The 20,999-nt window shown below is 38.3% G+C and overlaps 1 protein-coding gene across 14 annotated transcripts in view; it reads left to right on the top strand.

Annotated features, from left to right (window-relative positions):
• Positions 1-20,999, top strand: part of ZNF532 (zinc finger protein 532) — a 51,250-nt gene that overhangs the window by 18,944 nt on the left and 11,307 nt on the right. For all 14 annotated transcript variants that reach the window (XM_064439203.1, XM_064439205.1, XM_064439191.1 and 11 more), the window contains 4 exons: positions 4,629-4,810; positions 7,715-7,891; positions 16,327-16,489; positions 20,219-20,497. In XM_064439203.1, the coding sequence (XP_064295273.1) occupies positions 4,629-4,810; positions 7,715-7,891; positions 16,327-16,489; positions 20,219-20,497 (801 nt within the window). The remainder of the gene's footprint in view (positions 1-4,628; positions 4,811-7,714; positions 7,892-16,326; positions 16,490-20,218; positions 20,498-20,999) is intronic.

Below are 20,999 nucleotides of genomic sequence, written 5' to 3'. Positions count from 1 at the left end.
GAAAAACAGAGAGGAGCAAAGATACAAAAGTGATGTACTCGCTCTCTGCGGGGGCCATTTTGTATGGACAGGTAAACTAAACAGATTTGTAGAAACACCTTTTCCCATTTCCTGCTACCTCTGTCTGGTACTTTTGCCCTGTGGCTGCTGTTTGCTCTCTATGCATGTCCTGTTAGATACTGTTTACCCTGGTGATCTACTACAGGAAAGCAACTGAGGTCTTCATAGAATGTCAAAATACAGCTGCAGTTAGGTGGAAGGATAAGTATGGGTACACAGATATGCTGTTCAGGGAGGAAAGCTCATGAAGGTACAGAAAACAGCCTTGCCTGCTACCTATCAATGTGTCTGCGTCTCTTGTTGGAAACTTGCTCTCTCTTAAGAGCTGATGTATGAACAAGGTCTTAATACCTGCTTACTAGGCCATGGATTTCCAGGTAAAAAAAAAAACAAAAACCAAAGACAAGACGAAAAAATGAAACCAAAAAACCCAGCCTTGTTGCTGCAAAGCACTGGAGGAAAAGCAGCTATTTTCCTGTTGTTCCATATTAAGAGAACACTCTCAATAAACATAGTTTTAAATGTTCTTTGTTGAAATCATCTAATTTTAAAGGGGATTTCAGTTAATTAAATATTTTTCTTAGTCCTTATTCATATATCAAGCAGCAGTTTTCAATTCTGTGCTGGTTTTTTTTTTTTTATGTTGCATTTTATCGTGTACTGTAGTGTTGTAGCTATACCTGAATGCCCACCATAGTAACTGTTTAACTGAACAGTTGCTTTAGTGAAAGCAATACATCCTGCCGCCTTTTTGTTATCTTTTTGGCCATTTTTTGTCCCAAGCATTGCTGCAAGGGTAGTGTTTGCTGAAGAAAGACTCTGTATAGGCATTTATTAATAAATCTAGTACCTCTTCATTATATGTTACCCCTTGAAAAGCTTGGACAAGCAATGATCTGACTTCTGTTTTCTTTCTTAGTGCTTGGCACTGGCTTTTTGATGTAAAATTACCATTATTTTGCATGGAAGGAGACAGGAAAGTTAGATGAAATGGATATTTTAACTTTGGAAGGAAGGAAGAAAGAATAAAAATAAATATTTGGAATTTGCAAACAAATAATAGGGAAAAAAGTTACTATTTGCAGCTTACCCTTCTTTCTAGTGCCCACCTAATTGCTTTTGAAATGGAAATTGTGTACTGTTTTATGTTTTCAATGAGTCTAAGCAATAAGTAGCTGTTACTTCCTGTTCTTAAACTCCTGTTATGAAGGAAGAATGTTTCTTTTAAAATAAACAATAGTAAAACAGCCCCAGCAATTAAAAGATGCCTCTTATAAAGTTGTTACCTTTCTGTAATATTTTACTTCCATTAATGTTCCTGTTAAAGGGAATGGGACCACTCACTGACAGGTTTCATGGCTGAGTGAAACCATCATGTATTTACTGGGGGAAAAAAAAGTAGCAATCCTGGGCTAATTAATGTTAACGTTCATCTTGTTTACAGATAAAAGTGTATAGCTCCCATGGAAACTACATAGCTCATTTCCCTTCATACTCATAGTTCTTGTGTATCTTTATTTTCCACCTCCACCATTTTTTCTTCTAACCCTTTTTTTTCTGAAACTTTGACTTCAAATGCAGGCAGGTGATGATTTTCACAAACTGTGTTTTATTTTGGTATGGGTTGGAATGAGAGAACTGGAAGTTAATGCCACCTTAAGCCCAAAATAAAATGGTAAGCAAACATGCTGAATTTCAGAATTTCACAGTAGATTCTTCTTGTTCTACTGTAATCAGTTACAATTAAACATTTTACTGTACTCATCAAAATAGCAAACCAGTGGCCTTAACAAATAGCATTATTGGCATTTCGTGTCAGTCTGAGTTATTAGCATTACAGATGAATCTTGCAGGCTGCTTGCTGCAAAATCAGAGATACACACTTGGTTCGGGTTGGAATGTTGTATGACTCTTCTGTGGTGTAGCATCCCAGTTTCCTGTTGTAGTGCTGCAGACAAAAGGCTTTGGAAGGACCATGAAAACCCCGTATGTTTCTCTTATTGGAATAAGAAGTTCTGTTTTGCTGTTTTCTTACATAATCCAGTAATACCCCAGATTCTCTAGTATTATATTGTTGCTTATTAATACATAAACGGCAAAAGATAGATTTTTAGGAATGGCGCTGAAGCCAAGTAAATGTGACAAGCACATTTTAAGTAGAGTTATGGTTAGTCAGGATTTTGTCTTTAAGCCTGAGCCGAAGATGAAGTTAACATCCCAAAGCAGTTCTGTTCAGTGTTGGAGGGCATGAGTCAGTGGCTCCAGCCATAGCTGTTTGGTTAATTGAGGACAATTATTTGGCATTTCAAAGTGAATATTTATATGTGTCTGAACACAATTTCAGACTTGCTGTGTCACAAAGGCTCTTAGGCTGATAGTTCCAAAGCCCACAGATAGTTAACCTCAGGCAGAGCTTTCTGCAAGGGCAGTAAACGTATCCATGCTATCTACTTTAGCATCTATCTTTTAGGCTGGCAGTAGTGCTAATATTGAACCTGAATTTGAGTAATGGTAGATTTTCTTTGCTTGACTTCCTCTATTTTAATGTTTTGCATTTCACCATTTTGCTGCTGTCAGGACATTCTGCTGCCGTCAGAACTGTTTGGTTGGAGACTGTTTTCAAACGTATCAGGCCACCATATTCACAAAGTAAACATTAAAAGTGAAAATACACTCCTTTCTTCTGTGTGTGTGACCACAAGATATTTCATGTTAATATTTCTACTTAAAGTTACTGTTTTTAAGAGTCAAAGTATTTGCTTGTACCCTCAGAAAAGGCATTTCGATTAAGCTCTTTTGGAAAAAGAATAAAAATGAAGTGTACAGATTGTAAAACAAAAATATACTTGTTCTTAGAATATCAGTAATACTGTAAAAATGCTGAGGCAATTAAGAAGTTACTTTAGACCTTGATATTAACCAGTGTTCTATTTGAAAAAAAAATCCTTTTTTGCAGTGTCTGTAAAGGCTTTTTCCTTCTTTCTTTGGAGTTAATGTCTGTCTCCTGTTGTTTAAATGGGAACAGGTTATTTTTTTTTTACTGGCATAGTTGCCAATACTAATAAGTCAGACTCCTGTGAAAACTCCTATGAAAACACTGTACTATTTCTTCTACGGTGGTAGCTTTGATTCTGCTATTATATGATCTGGATATTACTGGTTTTTAAGAGAGATGTAAAGGAGAGTTGCCTAAATTGGAAGAATGGGGTGACTTTTTAGTAAGAAACTGTTATTTCTTAATTATTTATTTCAGGATTTCTTCATATGTGGGTTAGTAAAGAATTTATAATGCCGCTCTGGAGATCTCATTCTATATTCTTGCAAAATGTACACATCACTACATCTGCAAGACTCTCAAAGATAACATTTCTAAAAATACACAAATCTCATGTTAAAAAAAATACCTGTGCAATGAAGGAGTCTTGGTTTTGTTTCTAAATCTTCATAATTCACTGCTAAGATTCATAAGTCCCAAGTCATAATAATTTGAAACGCCTTACAAAGCAGAGTCTTACAAAATAGAGTTAAAAGTCCTATTCTGCAAAGACTTGTATTTGTGCTTGACTTTGAGACCATGAGTGTTTCTGCTGAAGTCAGCGAAGCAGCTTCCGTGATGAAAGTTAAACAGAAGCATAGCTCCATAGAGGATGCCAGCTACCTGCTTAGAGATTTGAGAGATGTATTGTAAATGAAACATTTTCTGGAATGCTTTTACAGATTTGGCTCTATGTGCCCTCCAGTGATGGAGAGCAACTGTGAGCAGAAGTGAAGCCTGTTTACAGCTGGGCTCCATCATTTGCATTTCATCCCAAAAATGGCACAAAGCACCCAAGGAATGTCAGATTTGGCATATGGTAAACATGTAGTTGAAGATTTTTATTATTTTTGTGCAACAAAATACAAGAAGAGACTTAGTTTAGTAAGTTACTCCTGCATGTAGAAAGATTGTCCTCCAAAGAAAAACCCTGTAAATATTTTACATATCTCTAGCTTTTACTGAGATGCAGAGTATGTTAATATAATGCAGATGTGGTATTCTAGCCTGAGAAATAGGTTTTGAAATTAGTTGTGCACTTTCTGCCTGGTAATATTCCATTTAATTGGTACTATGGATATTACCATAAGAATTCATCAGGAGTAAGGATTGAAGAAAGTGAAGATAGCATATTTGGTGGGTTTGGGACTTCTACTGTATGTGGCGCACCAATTTAAAACCGTACGGTTTGCTTCTCAGGTTGTACTTAGGCCCCTTGCACTATTAAGGTAATGTTGTGAGGCACCTAAGCAAAACTTACATAAACCAACATGCATCTCCCATGGTCAGTGGTATATGAAGAGCTTTGTGTCAGAATGGCCTGGAATGCCAATATGTCTGTTGCCACTATCTGCCAGCTCTGTCGTACAAGATTTATCAGCAGGGCCTGCATTTAGTACTTTCCTACTTCTTTTGGTTCACATCACAGTCATAACATTTAACCTTTTATTTGATATATTAGTGTGTTTGACAGAAGATGTTACGTATAGCTGAACCAAACCTTTTGTTTCATTTATTTTGGTTTATCGTTTAGAAGACATGCAATATCTGCCAGATGCTGCTTCCTAACCAGTGCAGTTTTGCATCACACCAGAGAATTCATCAGCATAAATCTCCATACACGTGTCCTGAATGTGGAGCAATCTGCAGATCTGTCCACTTCCAGACTCATGTCACTAAGAACTGCCTGCATTATACCCGAAGAGTTGGTTTTCGGTCAGTATAATGATTACTTTTGTTGTCAATTTATGTATAATTTATGCTTTTAAAAGTAGTTTTCCATTTTCATAAGCATTGTTTGTAGAATACAGCTTCACGGGTTTAAGGTTGTCATAGCAACAGTGCTATTAGTACTACAAATTTTGGAATAAATACCACATTAGGATTCTGCTTTGTTTTGGGCATCCACTTTTGTATGTTATTAAATCAGAATATTAGCTAATCTCATCCAGCCATAAAATGTCAGATTCAGGACTTCACAGTTTATAAGGTAGAGAGAATTCAGATGTATTTTCTTAGTTTCAGGTTCTTAAAAAAACCTCTTGAGTTTTTTCAAAACATTGAATTTTAGATTGTTCTCACTGGTAGAACAGTCATTTTCGGTATTTACTGCCAGGATTTATTATCAAGATGCTGGTGGATGTATTGCACCTATCTGGTTGCTCTCTTTTCTGTGGGAAGTCAAGACTCATCAGCTCTACATTGCTTGAAAATTACCCCTGATTCAAATAGCCTGGTCTTTTGGTTCTACTCTATTGCTCTTCAGTTTCCCTTCTATTCTTGTTTCCCTGTAATGGCAACTCATTGAGAAATGGGGATCAGAGGCATTTCATGGAATTAAGTTTTGAAAGGCTTGGAAAATTATCTTAGACTTTTACTCACGCTAAATGGCAGGCAGCACAGCAAGGGATCAGAAGAGCAACCTGTACAGCCAACCTTTGCTCAGCAGTCCTAAAATATTTCCACTTTACCCTGTCTGACTGGAGAGGGGTGATTTGGAATCTTACCAGTGGGCAGCTTCTTCCCCCTTAAGGTGCTACAGGTTCATTTGCTAGGATGGCTGTGAATTCTTCTGCTAAGGGAAGAAAGCATTTTTACTGCATCAAACCAGCTGTTGCAAGCTGTTTTGAGATTGAATCCATGGCCTGACTCCACTCTCAACTCTTTACGGTTCTTTGGGTTCTTCTCTTTTGTTCTTCCATGCAGTAGACTGTCTTGCCCTACGTTTCTTACATCTGTTACCTCCACTCTCCTTTCCTCTAGTCTGTGTCTCTTGGGTTTGTACACCGATTCAACTTCAGGGACTCCTAGTCTGCACCAGTAACACCAGAAGACTCATAAATTCTTCACTGTGAATCTAAACTAAAGTTAATAAACTTTTCAAGATGTGTCATAAACATCTCACGTCACACTAAGGCTATGTTTCTGTATATGGCAAGATCTAAACCAAAAGTACCTAGGCAAAGAAAAGCAGTATCTTAGAAAATTAATGTCTTCCCTCTTAGACTCCTCAGCATGTCCTTATTACCATGGTGCCTTCACTCAAGGAACAGCATAACCGGTCTTGCCTTTCCAAAGGACCTCTGTGAGGGAGTTCAGTTTCATTTCAGTGATTTAGGCTAGTTGTCTGAACTAAATCAGCTGAAAATTTCAACCTTAAGTTTAATTGCATCTTTCCAAGTTGAAAACAAGAAAGCTGTTCTAGCAGTCCAAGAAAGGAAGGCTTGGTCCTTAAGAAAGGTTTTAACATACAATGGTGGATGCTGAGAATAAAGTCCGGACAGGATGGGATGGGGAAGTGGGAGATGTGACCCAGCTCTCCTGAGGTGATGCCCTAGGAGTAATCTGATGATGGGAGGATAATGCTTCATACTGCTATGAAGAAATGTTCATATCTTTATGAGCAGAGAAGAGCCTAACAGACCCAGAAAAGACAAGGACCGTTTACCTTAGAAAATGTATTGGTAAGCAGAGACTAGGCAGATATAAAGTTGATTAATAACAATAAGAATGTAAATTAAGTGCTCAGAAAAGAAAGGATGACCTCATAAAATTCAGAGGTAATATATTTTAAAAAGAAAATGGGATTCTTGAATGCAACATACAACTATTTCCTGGTTTATTGCTATCAGGGCATTAAAACAGTATCAGAAAACAATTCGGTGTTTTTATGACAACAATCATAGTAGATAGATGCCAAAATTGAAATTTTGGAAAGGTAGAGGCCTTCTATGTTTAAATTGTGAAACTCTTACTGCAAAATACTTGTCAATAAGGAATTTGTTCATTTGACAGGTTATTTTGTAATTGCTTATTGCAGCATGTTCTTGGACTTACTTGGTAGCATTTAGTACTGGAGATGTATGGCACTAAAAGGGACCATTGAGTATAGAATTCTTATGTACTAATATTAATTCAATTTTTTAATCATTTCATTTTACAATAGATGCGGAAAGGTCACAAATTTTGGACACAGCAGAAGTATGTTTTTGAAAAATATTTTCAGTTTTCCAATCTGATAGATTGATCTGATTGTAGAGATTTGGTTTAGTTGTCCTGAGTTTAAATTGCTCTTTTTTTTTTTTTTTTTTAAATACAAGCGCTGATTTGATTACATGTCTAGAAAATCTTTACCAGTATGTCTTTATTAAATCTAAACAAGGGAAATGGTGGAAATGTTTCCCTTACTGATCTTCCATTTTGGTGGTAGTTTCTAAATTGCTGTGGCGTACCTCGTACAATCCACTGCATGTGATAAATGCATTTTGTAAAATCTCTTTGGAAATTTACAGAGGTTTTAAGTGTTCTTTTTACAATCAGTAGAATATTCCTCTGTCGACCCTTCTGTTTTGTTGTAATGCCATAAAAACGTGTTCTTACTTCATATCTCTTAGATTTTCAAATTAATTTGGGAAATTTCTTTTTTCTTCCTTTCTGATATGCAAATCTCTGTTTATGTTGATTCTTACTGGGTTGTTTAAATTGACAGAATAATGTAGTTTTATCTGGTTGTGTATGTATGTTTATCTCTTCCACTTGCTTGGAAATCAATGTTGATTCCGTTTCTTTCAGTATTGCTTTGGGCTAGGCTGAACTGACTCTTTTCCACTCTCTTTGCAGCTGCGTGCATTGCAATGTTGTATACTCTGATGTGGCGGCACTCAAGTCTCATATTCAAGGTTCTCACTGTGAAGTCTTTTACAAGTGTCCTATCTGTCCCATGGCATTTAAATCTGCTCCCAGCACACACTCCCATGCCTATACACAACACCCGGGTATCAAGATAGGCGAACCAAAGTAAGCAAAATTAATCTTCTACTGCATTTGCCTGCATTTTAATAACTTGTGAAATTGCATTCTGTCCTGTGCTTATAATCTTAAAAGTCACGTACTGTACAACCAACAGTTTGTCATCCTGTTGGTGCCGTGTGGCGTTCATGTAATGTTTCATGAGTTTTTAGCTGGCAATTTATTTGGCAAAGGTTAAATTCCCATGAATATAGAAATAGCGATTCTTTAAACACTGCACGCTACAAGAGAGTAATACAGTAGTTATAAAAATTATTTGGACAGGCAGCTAGTGTGTTGCTGGTTCTTATGTTTTAATCTGCTTCGCTCACCTGCATTTTTACTGTGAATTAACATAACGCGATTCCAAAAAGAACTAAGACTCATCAGGGCTTTTGCAGTGATTTTCATAGCATCTGGTTGAAAAGGTTGGGAAAAAAGCGAATTTTTTTTCTCTGGGCGAATTCAGAAAATTAGTTCTTTCAGTGCCATCAGTTCACAGGGGTCAGGGCATGTACTTGTGAGAGATGGTTTTAGAAGTGGCAGTTGTCGTCTCTGGGCTGACCTTGGGTGAATGTCACGGGCTACAGTGGTACCTTGTTCTTTTGGTCAGGCAGCTGCTCGCTTATTGGGCGATGTTTTCCCTGCAGGATCTGTTCTCCTCTTTCTGTCTAGTAGATTTTTCTTAATGAAAGCCATAGGTTTTGGGGGTGGTGAGCTAGGTTTTTGCTTGCTTAAGGATGGTCATGTCTCAAGCAGAACAATTCCAGTGTGTTATTAAGTGAGGGGTGCCAGCCTTTAAACCATTACCAGCCTTGCCCCTCCAAATCAAAATAGATGTATTTATAGAGTTGTTTATGTAAGCTTTTTTCCAATACATAATCTCTTTTTCTCTGGATTAAAGCAGAACTGATTGCATTCTGCAGCTAGGAAAGTTGTGCATAAACACGGTGGTTTACTGACGATGGTAACATAGGGCACGGTTAGGAACTTGGCTTCAGGGTCTTTGTTTTAAAGATGTTGAACCTTCAAAGTCTCTGCTGAAGCCAGTGGGAGCTGCAGGTGCCGATGCCTATAAAAATCAGGCTTTAAATCTCATCGGTCTTAGCCTGATGCCTTCTCATTGCAGGCCTTTTTCTTCTGTCTTTGTTCTCCTCTGTTGTTATGCCTGCAGTATGGAGAGTAAATATTTAAGTATTTAACTCCGTGTTGTTTCTCTGGAGTGCACAGAGCACACAAGTACATTTTAACAACTTGCAGACTCAAGAAAATAGAAAGAAGGCACATGAGAGAAACAAGGTACCATGTAACATAATAACCAGATTTCAGAAGAATTTGGTTTATCAGTGTTTCTTCTAACATATTAACAGGAGATTTATTCTTTATGGTGTATAAACCTACATTAAAGCAAAATGGCAACAAACCTCCTGTGTTTCATTCCAAATTAAGACATTTCCACCCAGTAACAAATGATATCTTGTTTTAATTGAGGACGGTATCTTCAGTGAGAGGGTTTGAAATACCAACATTTAACCTAAAACTTATTTCAGATTCCCGTAATTTTAATTAGAGAAAACCAAAGATTAAGATCACCATTGGTGTTAGATATTTCACATATGAAAAATGCGGAAGGTTTTTTGAATTGTGCTTGGATCTGCTGAACTGTTTCTGACCAACTTCGTGAATTAAATATTTTACACGAGTTTTCTTTCCATATAGATGTTCTTATAATTGTATTCTTTTATGAATTTATTTAGATTATAAAAAGACAAATAAAATTTCATGAGGTACTATTGTATTGTAATAAATTATAGAATTCATAATTAACCACTTCCTCTTAAGATGTGGTGTCTTCTTTAAATTTGCCAGTTTTAATCAAGATGCTGTCTTAAATGCATGCGCAGTGACTCATAGGATCTTCCCTGTCTTCACAGTGTTCGGAGTTCTTTGCTTCCGTTTCACAAGCATCTGTAGGTAGTATGGTGTTGCCACCAGCCCTCAAGATGCTTGCATTGACTGCTGTTTCACCATTTAATAAGGTCTATTTCAAGCTATCAGGGCTTGTGGTTTTCTTCAGAATTAACTACATGTATTTCTGCTACATAGTAGCAATTTTTAAAGGAAATGGTTTTGTCGTTTAAATTAGTTGGTTTCTGAGGATATTTCTCACGTATCTTGGTCAAATTGACATCAAATGTTTGTGACATTGCTCAAATTCTGTTTTATTTGCTGTAATGTTCTGTGTTAAAATCACGGAACAACCCGGGTTGGAAGGGAGCTGGAAAGATCATCGGGCCCAGGCTTTCGTGGGAAAGGGAGCTGAGCTGACCCTCTCCAACCACATCTTGAATGCCTCCAGTGATGGGGACTCCATCACATCCCTGGGGAGGCTGCCAGTGAATGATTGTTCTCACTGTAAAAAACGTCTTTCTTGTATGAAGATGAAACCTCTCCTGGTGCAACTTGTACCCGTTGCCCCTTGTCTTCTCCATGTGGCTCCTTGTGACGAGAGAGCCTCCATCCTATTTGTAGCTGCCCTTTAAGTACTGGAGCACTGTGATGAGATCCCCCTGAGCCTTCTCCAGGGTGAAGAGACCCAACTCCTTCAGTCTTTCTTCAGCCCTTTGATAATTTTTGTGGTGCTTTGGACCCTCTCCAGTCTGTCCTTGTCTTTCTTGAGTTGTGGGGACCGGAACTGGACACAGTGGTCCAGATGTGGCCTGACCAGCACTGAGTAGAGCTGACAAGCGCTGTTGTATTTGAGGAAAACAGTCACATTTGACCGATCTGCTGCTGCTGGTTTATCTGTATCGTATTACCTAGCATCTACATTGTATATGGGTGGCGTACATTTTGAAGGCTTAGCGAATTCATTATTGAAAAGTAGGAATGTAATATAGTCATATAACACTATAGATACGACGGCATAAACTCAGTTAAATTTTTGTTCTTCTGAAGTAAAGATTTTAAAACGAAAGGTACAGTAGCCTTCTGTGTTTGGAAATGTGGAGCTTCTGAGTTATCACTGAGTGTATAAAAGGTGTCTGAACCTTGAGTGTGAGTTTCAGACATCACCCGGTAGGCAGGTGTTGAACTCTGCGTGGCCGTGGAGCCTGGCTTCTGGGTGTTCCTCTGGGCATCACAGAGGTGCAGCTGAAAGCAAGACCCAGTGTGTCAGGGTGGCTGGGGAAGATTTGTCACTCCTGTCCTGTAAGCGGGCTGGGGCCAGTCGGTCCTGAGGGACTCTTCACTGATTCACACTTTTTTGTTTACAGGAATTGGGCTCACTGGGTAAATGGCTGTGTGCCTCTGGCATTTACTGGAACTGTGTGCTTTACAATTACATTACAAATGGTTGTTTTAGAACAGGTACAGTAAACTATTTGGTGTATGAAAAATGAAGTTTATGTGCAGTGATTCTCAGTGGGATGAATTTAGATTATTTTAATATAGGGAAATGAATGGCTGTCCGATCTTTCAACTTTGTGAAGCTCTCTCCTGTAGCATACCTAAGATGCTACATGGTTTTTATGGGAAACCAGAGCTTATATGTAAACAGTAAACAGTGTAACTTCATGGGAAGAGCACTAAGATATTTTTCATGGCCGATATCTTTTCTCCAATATCCAAAACTCTTATCAACCCAGATTGTGGATATGGACTGTACTATTGGTACAAAGTATATTATCCCACAGGTACCATTTTTTCAGAGGAAAAAATTATGGGAAGGAGAAATACCATACTCTGGTGCAGAAGCTTTCAAAACGCTAACCATCGTTTATGTGATATGAAAGTGTTTTCCTGTGAGGTAACGTCCATATCTAGTCTAAGAGAATATGTGAATTTGTTAACCTGATTTTTGAAAAGTGAAAAAGTGCATGTACCACGCCTGTTTTTGTGTGTACCATGGGGCAGGAGCAGTTACTGAGTAACCACCCTGATGGTGGCGTGGTTGCAGTTGAACTGCCTGCCCCACTCAAGTGCCTTGTTGAATTGAGGTGGTTGTAAATTGTGTCCTGATTAAGCATAACTGCCTTTAAGCTTTGGGCAGGGTTTTAAGCTGTTACACGTTATATACTGAATGCTTCAATTATAAAACAAACCATCATACTCAGCTGCATGTGTTTAGGATTGAAAATAATGCTTTTGAATGTGACTGAAAGAAATATTCAAAGTGGATACAGTCACAAGTCGTGCTATTAGGTATGTTGGTATGAATTCAACCAAGTACAGTCTTTTCTCAAGAGACCTGTCTGAAATTTCCCCGGGGAGGTGGTTGACTCGGCCATGTTGGACACTTTTAAGAGCCGGCTGGACAGGGTGCTGGGCCATCTTGTCTAGGCTGGGCTCTTCCTAGAAAGATTGGACTAGATGATCCCTGAGGTCCCTTTCAACCTGTGATTCTGTGAAATTTGGATCTCTATTAGATAGTTCTTGTGAACTTGATAGTGAAACAGGGTGAAGTCTTTTAGCTTACATAGAAAATATATATATTCAGCTCCTAGTGTTTTTAGAGATATATAATTTTAATATGTGATACATTCAGAAAGATGTCAGATGTTTTCTAGCAGATTCACTTGCTCAGGTCAGTGCTGGTATGTGCTGCATTACCCAGGGGTGTGGTCATTAAGGGCTTGGGAAGAGCACTGACAGCAGGTCGAGGGATGGGCTCAGTGCTTCTGGCGCAGCATGCAGTACTGGACCCAGAGCAGGGTCCCCAGTGCGAGAGAGAAATGGGCATACCAGAGCAAGTCAAGCAAAGGGACACTAGGATGAATAAGGGACTGGAGCATCTCTCATGTGAGGAGAGGCTGAGGGAGATGGGACTGTTCAGCCTGGAGAGGGGAAGGCTCAGGAGGACCTTACTGATATGTATAAATACCATATGGGAAGGCACAAAGAAGAGGGAGCTGCGCTCTTCTCCGTGAAGCCCAGAGGCAGGACAAGAGGCAATGGGCACAAACTGAAACACATGAATTTCCACTTGCACGCAAAAAGTCACTTTTTTACGGTGAGGGTAGTCGAACAGTGGAACAGGTTGCTCAGAGGCTGCAGAGTGTCAGTCTGTGGAGACATTCAAAACCCAACTGGACGTGGCCCTGGGCAGCCAGCTCTGGCTGACCCTGCTTGGGCAGGGGTTGGACCAGACGACCTCAGGAGTTCCTTTCCAACCTCAGCGATTTCTGTAGTCTTCTGTTCCTTACTTTACATAAAATAAGAATCCAAAGCATATAGTAGATCATAGTTTATTTGATTAAATTGTGTAACCCCGTGGTGATAAATTCATATACTACAGACCTGAAATCATTCCAGGTGAGATCACTGTCTAGTTCTACTACAGATCATAAAGCAGGTTTTCTAATGTCTTGTGTGTAATTTTGTTTGCAAGATACGGTTCTAATAGAAATATACATCATGAAATAATCAGAGAATTATTTTTAATTCTGCCAGTCTTTATTTACATCTTGTTAACCTGGAACAATGTAACTTTACTCATCTCTCTTTAGCACCTAGCCATGGGATAGACTACTCGGCAACAGGCACCAAAATGCTGGGGTTCTGGATGTTAGCAGTGGTATGTGAGCAATGAATCAGAAGGGTGAAAATCACCTTGCCAGGGACAAGGCTATGATACAGTGTTGTGCCTTGGCTTGTTTGCTTGCTTAGTTAGTAGCCCAGCTCGATGCTTCCCGACTTCTGGACAGTTGCCGATGGAGATGTAAGACAGTGTTATAAAAGACAGGATGTAAGGGGCAGAAGAAAAATATTTGGTGCCCCAGGATTAGGGAATGTGTGTGGTTAGTACCAGCTCTCTACCTTGTGACATTACAAGCAGATTCACTACAGAACTGCAGCAAGTACTTTTCTGAGGAACCTCCAGGTTTTTTTCTTGGGTGAAGAGGGCTGACAGTAAAACCACTGCTTTAAATTATCTCTAGCTGCTCTGCTGAGATGGGACCAAGATGGTGGAGCTGCGTAGCTCTGTGTGCTGTGGCCGAAGGAAATGATCTCTTGCATAGTGAATCCTTTGGCTCTTTCTACCCTTAGAGCTTGAACAGTGCATCCCACAGCATGTGCCTGTAATAGCACTGTGCCTGGAGAAGGTTCACGTTCTCTCTCTTTCTGTCTGTGCTTGATTCAGCTGACCTGCTGGCGTGGTGATCCATTGACTTTTTTCCCCAGAAGTTGTCTCATAGGATCTCAGTTAAAACTTAGTAAGATCTGTGGGTTTATATTGATGTGAGGTACATGAGGCAAAACTGTATTTTAGGAGCCTGGGCTTGCTTTCTTACCAGTTCTTATCAAGAATTGTTTCCTATTTCTGGCAAGCTCTGTAACACCTTTCATACAGGAATTGTCCAAGAATTTAGGGTTCTGAAGGGGTATAGATCAGTAATAATGTCACAAACTAAAATACTTGTTCTGAATAATGTTTAAGAAGCTTTTATGGACAGTAATGTGGGGGGTCAGAGGACGGGGAGCGGGCTCCCCTTCCTAAGTACTCCATGCTCACTAGGTGAAGCTAGCAGGTGTGTGTGCTGCTGTGCCTGTGCCAAGTATATCATCTCATGCAGAGGGTTCACCATGGAAAGCAGTACAATAGTATGTAGGTCGGCAGAGGATGCTGTGTGAATAAATAGATTTATCTTAGCATGTGTAAGAAACCGGGACCACTTGATATACCACAAAAATAATATTTTTCACGGTTAATATGATTAAGTGTACAATTTGTCATTATTTCAAATATTTGGACTCGTTGAACGGCTTGGACGTTGAAGCGATGTCCATGTTCGTGTCATCTCAAAACACATTGCAGATTGGTCTTTAGAGCTCTTGAACAATGTAGTATTGATGATAATTGCTCAGAGGGATATGGAAAGGACTTGGAACATCTATGTGGATAATGAGAAAATTCAGCATTGTCGCAAGCAGGGTTTGTTGTCTTTTTGTTGTTGTTTTTTAATGAAAAGTCATTCTTTAGGACAGAGATCAACCTCTAATTGATGGGATTAGGAAGACTGCTTTTGCAGAGGAAGTGCCTGTCATTGTACTGAAGACCTGTTGGGTTTCTTTTATTTTAGCTGAACTTTCTCTGAAGTACCACTGCTACTGATGGCTAATGGATTAGATTTCTCTCTCATTTGATGATCTATGCCAAATTTCTTTGTTACTTTTCTTTCACGTGTCATTTCTTTCCATTCATATTCCAAGTTTTAAAAAAAGTGTGGTGTTTCTGAAAGAATAGAATTACTTACTATTTATAAGCAGATACGTTAAAGGGTTGCAGTTTGAATGGCTAATCTTGTTGCTCACCTTTAGTTGCCAGAGAAATCATTCTTAATACAATCAAACATGCAGATAAGCAAAAACAGCAAGCAAAGTATCAAGTAAATAATTATGTAGAATGCAATTGAAACTATACTTTTCATTACAAAATCATCAGCAAAATGAAACAAGCTTCAAACTATTGTCATGTAGTTGTTGCAGCATTTAGATCAGAGGATTATGTTTCTGGTCTTCCTATGTTTTTTGTCTGTTGGACAGACACTTAACAAGGATCTGCTAAAATACAACTATTTGCAGATTGTTTAATAACTTTCTTAGGATTTTGTGATACAGAATTTTGGCCATCATATTTATTTTCAGGGACTATGCTTTTAATGTCCAGTACATACCTAGTTCTTTGTTAACTAGTACATTTATTTCTAAAGCACTTTTAAAATTATATTAATAAATGCACTGCTTCACCAGTTACACAGCTACTAAAACATAAATAGCAATAGAATACTGCCTATCAGAATGGGAGATTTAGGTAGCTAATTTCAAGAGTCGCATATGCTTTGAGAGGAAGTTCTGGTTTTGGTGGTCTCTACATTGTTTCGATAGACAGATTCTTAAGGGCATGTAACTGCAAAACAGGGAAAGACCGTCCTGTGTAGTTTCAGCTTTTGAGCATTAACAGAGTCTAGGCTTGGTGTTCAGGAGGTTCCAAGCCGTATACATTGCCAAAAATAATTTATCTTGAAGTATATTACCAATTATGATCAATCACTCCCTTGAAGTGTATTGCCTTTCCAACCTGAAACAGGTATATTGTCCTTCAGTTACAATGTGAGTTCAGAAACTGAAGACATTTAACTTTCAGAGTGTCCTAGGTAGGTGTTGGTATTATATATGTAAGTGGCATATGCTGTTTTCTCGCTTCTTGCTTGCACTGTTTAATGATTTTTTTTTTCTATTTTTCTGGTTTTTGTACTGCTCCTGTATTTTGAAATTGGAGGATGTTTTGAATTAGTTTAATGTTAACTTTTTTCGGGCAGTGTGAAATGATTGCTTAAACACATGTCAGATCTTATCTCTGCTGAGAAAAAAAGTTAACAGCATGATTCTTGCAAATAGATCATCAACATGACTGACATTGTTTATTGTACTTCTGTTTTTAGAATAATATATAAATGCTCTATGTGTGACACTGTGTTTACTCTACAACCTTTGCTCTATCGCCACTTTGATCAGCACATTGAAAACCAGAAGGTGTCTGTTTTCAAGTGTCCAGACTGTTCTCTTCTATATGCACAGAAACAGCTTATGATGGATCATATCAAGGTGTGTAGGCATCTTCTCTTGTTTCGTTCTTAGATACCATTTGTCATGCAATATATGCTGTGAGAAAATACTGTAAAAAGGCACAGAATAACAGAGGTCTGGTGAAAGAGAGACATGTTAGTAATTCCAAAAGAGTGATCTGTGAATAATGTTCTCAAATGTTAAAATACTATATTTTGTATCATCTTCAGTGTATCTGTGATGTAATCACTAACTCAGGTTTTCTATATGACTTGATTTTGGTATACTAGGAGTATCTCAGTGCATTGCATTCAGGAGGTCATTTTATCAAAAAAATAATGGGTATAGTGAAGTAAGTTAGTCCAGTCCTCATAAGTATTGAGCCTTATTTACAGTATTCTAAGTATGCAATTGTTAGGAGTCAAGAATGCTCAGTACATTATGAAGTCAAACCTCTGATGTTCAGAACTCACCGGTAGGAACCAGTATGTTTCTTTAATAGATGTAGAGGTTATTTGTGTTTGTGTTTACATATGAATATGAACCCATGCATGCTTTGAAAAAACTTGAAGTGGATTTTCTTACAAATACACTTATAACTGCAGAAGACTTACTGTCATCCTTGCAAATCATGTTACTAAGAATCAGCAGTCCCCTGGCTATAATTTGTTAGTGTTGTGTTTTAAATATGCTGTGTTACCTTGTTTTATATATACTAAACCTGTTAGCAGTGCTGAAATTTCTTATGCCTTATTAATGTGATCTGGCACCTGGTATTGGCTGAAGTTATTTACACCATTGCAAAGTATGGCAATCCAGAATGGTAGCACTTAAGTCAGTGGGCTTCTCTTGCAGCAACACACAAGAGTTAGTAAAATTTGTATATAGAATAGTGGAAAACCAGACATGTTTCTTGTCTGCTAAAACAAGCATTTTGCATTTTAGTCTCAGCTATGGCACTTGTAACCTCAGAAATCTCTGAAGCTGTGTTGAAAACAAGATCACAAGTCTTGAAAAAAACAGTTGGTCTTAAAGCCGATCTTAAACTTGAAGAGGAGATAGGGAAGGGCTGACCCAAGGCGTTCAGAAATAGAAGGACTGGATGTTTTCTTTGTTTCTGAACTATTTAATGTTTACTGTAAGAATTGTCTTACATTTATGCCAGGTATCTTAAATGGTCCGCTTGTGCAGGAGTGCAAAGTCCTATTTTCTGTTTCCTTTGATCTGCTTGTATTTTGTCATTTTTTAACCAAATAGGCAAATTCCATCTATTGTGGTATATGTCTTATTTATGTAATTAGTTTTTCTTGGCTCAGGTGTTATTGTAAAATATTGTTATAGCTGTACATAACTACTTCTTTAAGGCCTGAAAACAACTATTTTAGGAGCATGATCTGACTGTAGTTAGGGCCAGAAGCTATTCTTATAGAAATTAGGTTTGCTCAGCATCTCTCATTATAAAGGTACTCTCAGTTATTTACGACTGGGGACTATTTAACTCTTTTGGCTTTAGTGTTTCATGCCAGTATTTGCACTTTCAACCAGTGTTTTTTTAGCACGTTTCACTATAAATGATTCAGACGTTTTTGAGAATAAAATTAGAGGATTAGGATATACACATGCAGTAGCAGTATTACCGCTTTTATTCAGAATTGCTAGTGCTTTTACATTTAGGATGTGTGTACAGAGGTAGCGACAGCAGCAGAATAGTATAAATTGGTCTTCAGTTAAGGGGGAATGAAAAAACCAGTAACAGGGTATAGATAAAAGCCAAAAAGGACTCGGGGAGAGGATGAGTGCCAGACAAAGGCAGAGCTCAGCCCCCCTGCACAAAAAGTAATTGTTTGGTGTGGCTGGACTTAAACTACCAAGGCAGAGAGGTCCTGGATGAAAATAGAACAGAAAGGGATAGAAAGAAGCTCAGAAGGAGGTTGTTTAAAGCTACAAAAAATAACCTAGAATAACTCCTGCCAATGTGAATGTTTCTTGTTGGCAACATATTGTCTCATTTTCCTATAACGGCCAGCTACAAGAAAATGTCTATAAGCTAGTGAGAACGGGTGATAAAGGTCTGGACTGGAGGTGTAACACTCCCAGTTCTGCTGGTGATATGTGCTGTGATCACTGTGACTCCATGTTATGTTTTAATGCTTTTTGTTTATTTTCAAATAAGAAATTACATTTTAAGTATTGTATTTAAAAGACATTTTGAAAGTTAGGTGCTAACGTTTTACATGCTGACAAGTTAAGCTGGCATGGAAGCTACAGATCAATCTTCAGTTGCCTGATTGTATAGGAACCTCCTTCCCCTCTACCCTGTGCTGCTTTCTTCTTGTCCTGGTGCAATGGTATACTAAAGGCAGCCTCTTCCTTTACTACACAACTTCAGTTTATGCTTAGAGCCCGACAGTTTGTCCTATGTGCTTTGCTTTTTAACATTTTTAGTTTTTTTTAATGACTAGCTTTTCTTTTAACAGTTGTTAAATAGAAGACCATATTCTACAGATTAGGTTGATATTTGCTGTAGAGCCAGCGGGTAGTCCCCAAAGCTACAGGATTTACAAATGAACTTCATACTCTGAAGTATTTTATTGGAGTATCAGATAGTATTCCTATATTCTCAGAATCAAGAATGTATTGAATGGTTTTTTGTTTCTGGGATTACCTGTAGGAAAAGCAATTATGTTGAGATGGCTAGACATATCATCCAGGAGAGTTACAATAAAGGTCGGTAGATTAGATGATTAGAACACTGGCAAGTCTTTAGACACAAAAGAGACCTGGGTAGTGGACCCATGTTCAACAGTATGTGATGTCTGAGCTGCAGTGATCTTTGTTGGCCCAGAACCCTGCCGACTCATTCCTGTTGTGTCCATGTTCATATGGGAAACTCCGGCGCACAGCTGAAGGCCAGGTCTTCCTGAACTAGTCATCTTTATGTTAGGCTCAGGTATCACACCAACATATGACACTGGCTCCAGAAACCAGGGAAGGAGGAGGTAGAAGAGTTCTTTCCCTCTTCCTGATTGTACTTAAAGTCTAGAAATAAATCAGTGAGGAAGGGTCATTACCTAAGAGCTGCAGGATGCTTGAGAACAGCTTGTTAGACACCCCTCAGCTATCCCCTGATCCTGGGGACCCACACACTTCTCCTTCTAAGGATTGTTAGCAATGTAGTCCTAAGTTACAGTGTTCATAACCTGAGCATGGAGTAAGGGCTTAACTCAGCCTGGACATAAAATATTAATATATCCTAAACTATATAGTTGCCGTATCTTTCCAGAGTTCTCTTTTCTTTTCTTAATTACCAACGTGCCAATGCAAAATTTGTCAGTAAAAACCTTTCCTTCTTGGAAATCTCTAGTCGTAGTTTGAAATGGGGATGCTCAACTAATACGTTAGGTAAGTAAAGCAAGAAATTAAACTTAACATAAAGTACTTCTTGAGCCCTTTTTTCCTCTCTATTAAACAGCAATTTAAACTTAACCTACTCTTTTTTTTGTTTGTGTGTGTGTGTGTGAAACTATCTCGCCACTGAAGAAAACTCCTCTTTAGACAGATGGTGTCTGTTACTGTTGTTGGCTAGCTCCTCTTTATTCTAGGCCTTGCCTTTACTTAATCATGTTTCTTTAAGTTAAGAATGTGATCTGGTAATAGTATGACAAAGAAGTAAATTAATACTTTTGATTCAGGGAGTCTTTGCATTTTGTCAATACAACTGTATACATCTATGTTAGTTTTGTACTTTTTTTTTCTCTTTTATTATAGTCTATGCATGGAACTTTGAAAAGTGTAGAGGGGCCACCAAACCTGGGGATAAATCTGCCTCTCAGTACTAAACCCACAACTCAGAACTCAGCCAGTCACAACAAAGAGGACACAAAATCTGTCAACGGAACAGAAAAGTTGGAGAAGAAGTCTCCTTCTCCCATAAAGAAAGCAGAACCTAAAAAAGTTGCTAATCCTGGCTGGACGTGTTGGGAGTGCGATAGGCTCTTCACTCAGAGAGACGTTTACATCTCTCACATGAGGAAAGAACATGGAAAGGTAAATTAATAATATTCAGTTACAAAAAAGTTAATTAAACCTGAAATATGAAGTAATTTTTTCCAACTTTATTTGTGTTTTTGCAAATGATTCCTTTAAGTTCCTGTTGTTCTTCTCTGTTCTTATATCTATTTCATCTTTCTCTCTTTGGCTGCTTAGTTTTTGTCATTTTCTACATGGTTCTACTGAGAAAATCCATACGCTCTTACTTAATTGTAGGCTTGTTCATCCAGTACCAAAATTTCTTCAAGATGGAAGGAGTGAAAGATGTTGCAGTGTTTCATCCAATTATCTAATCTGATCCAGGTTTTCATGTCTTCATTTGTGCCTTCTCAGTTCCCTCTCTCTCTTGAAAATTCATTAACTGTTATGCTCAGGGAATAGAGTCTTGTTCTAGTGGTCCAATGAGCATTTCAGTTTAAAGGTAGACTGACTCTAAGGTTGAGCCGTTGCTCTCATCTTATGCTTGCAGGTTCAGCCAACACGTCAGCTGGGTTGAACA

This window comes from Phalacrocorax carbo, chromosome Z (genome assembly GCF_963921805.1).
Source record: "Phalacrocorax carbo chromosome Z, bPhaCar2.1, whole genome shotgun sequence".
Lineage (NCBI taxonomy): Eukaryota > Metazoa > Chordata > Aves > Suliformes > Phalacrocoracidae > Phalacrocorax > Phalacrocorax carbo.
Note: the sequence above shows the minus strand (reverse complement) of the source record. Positions and strands in the feature narration are given on the sequence as shown.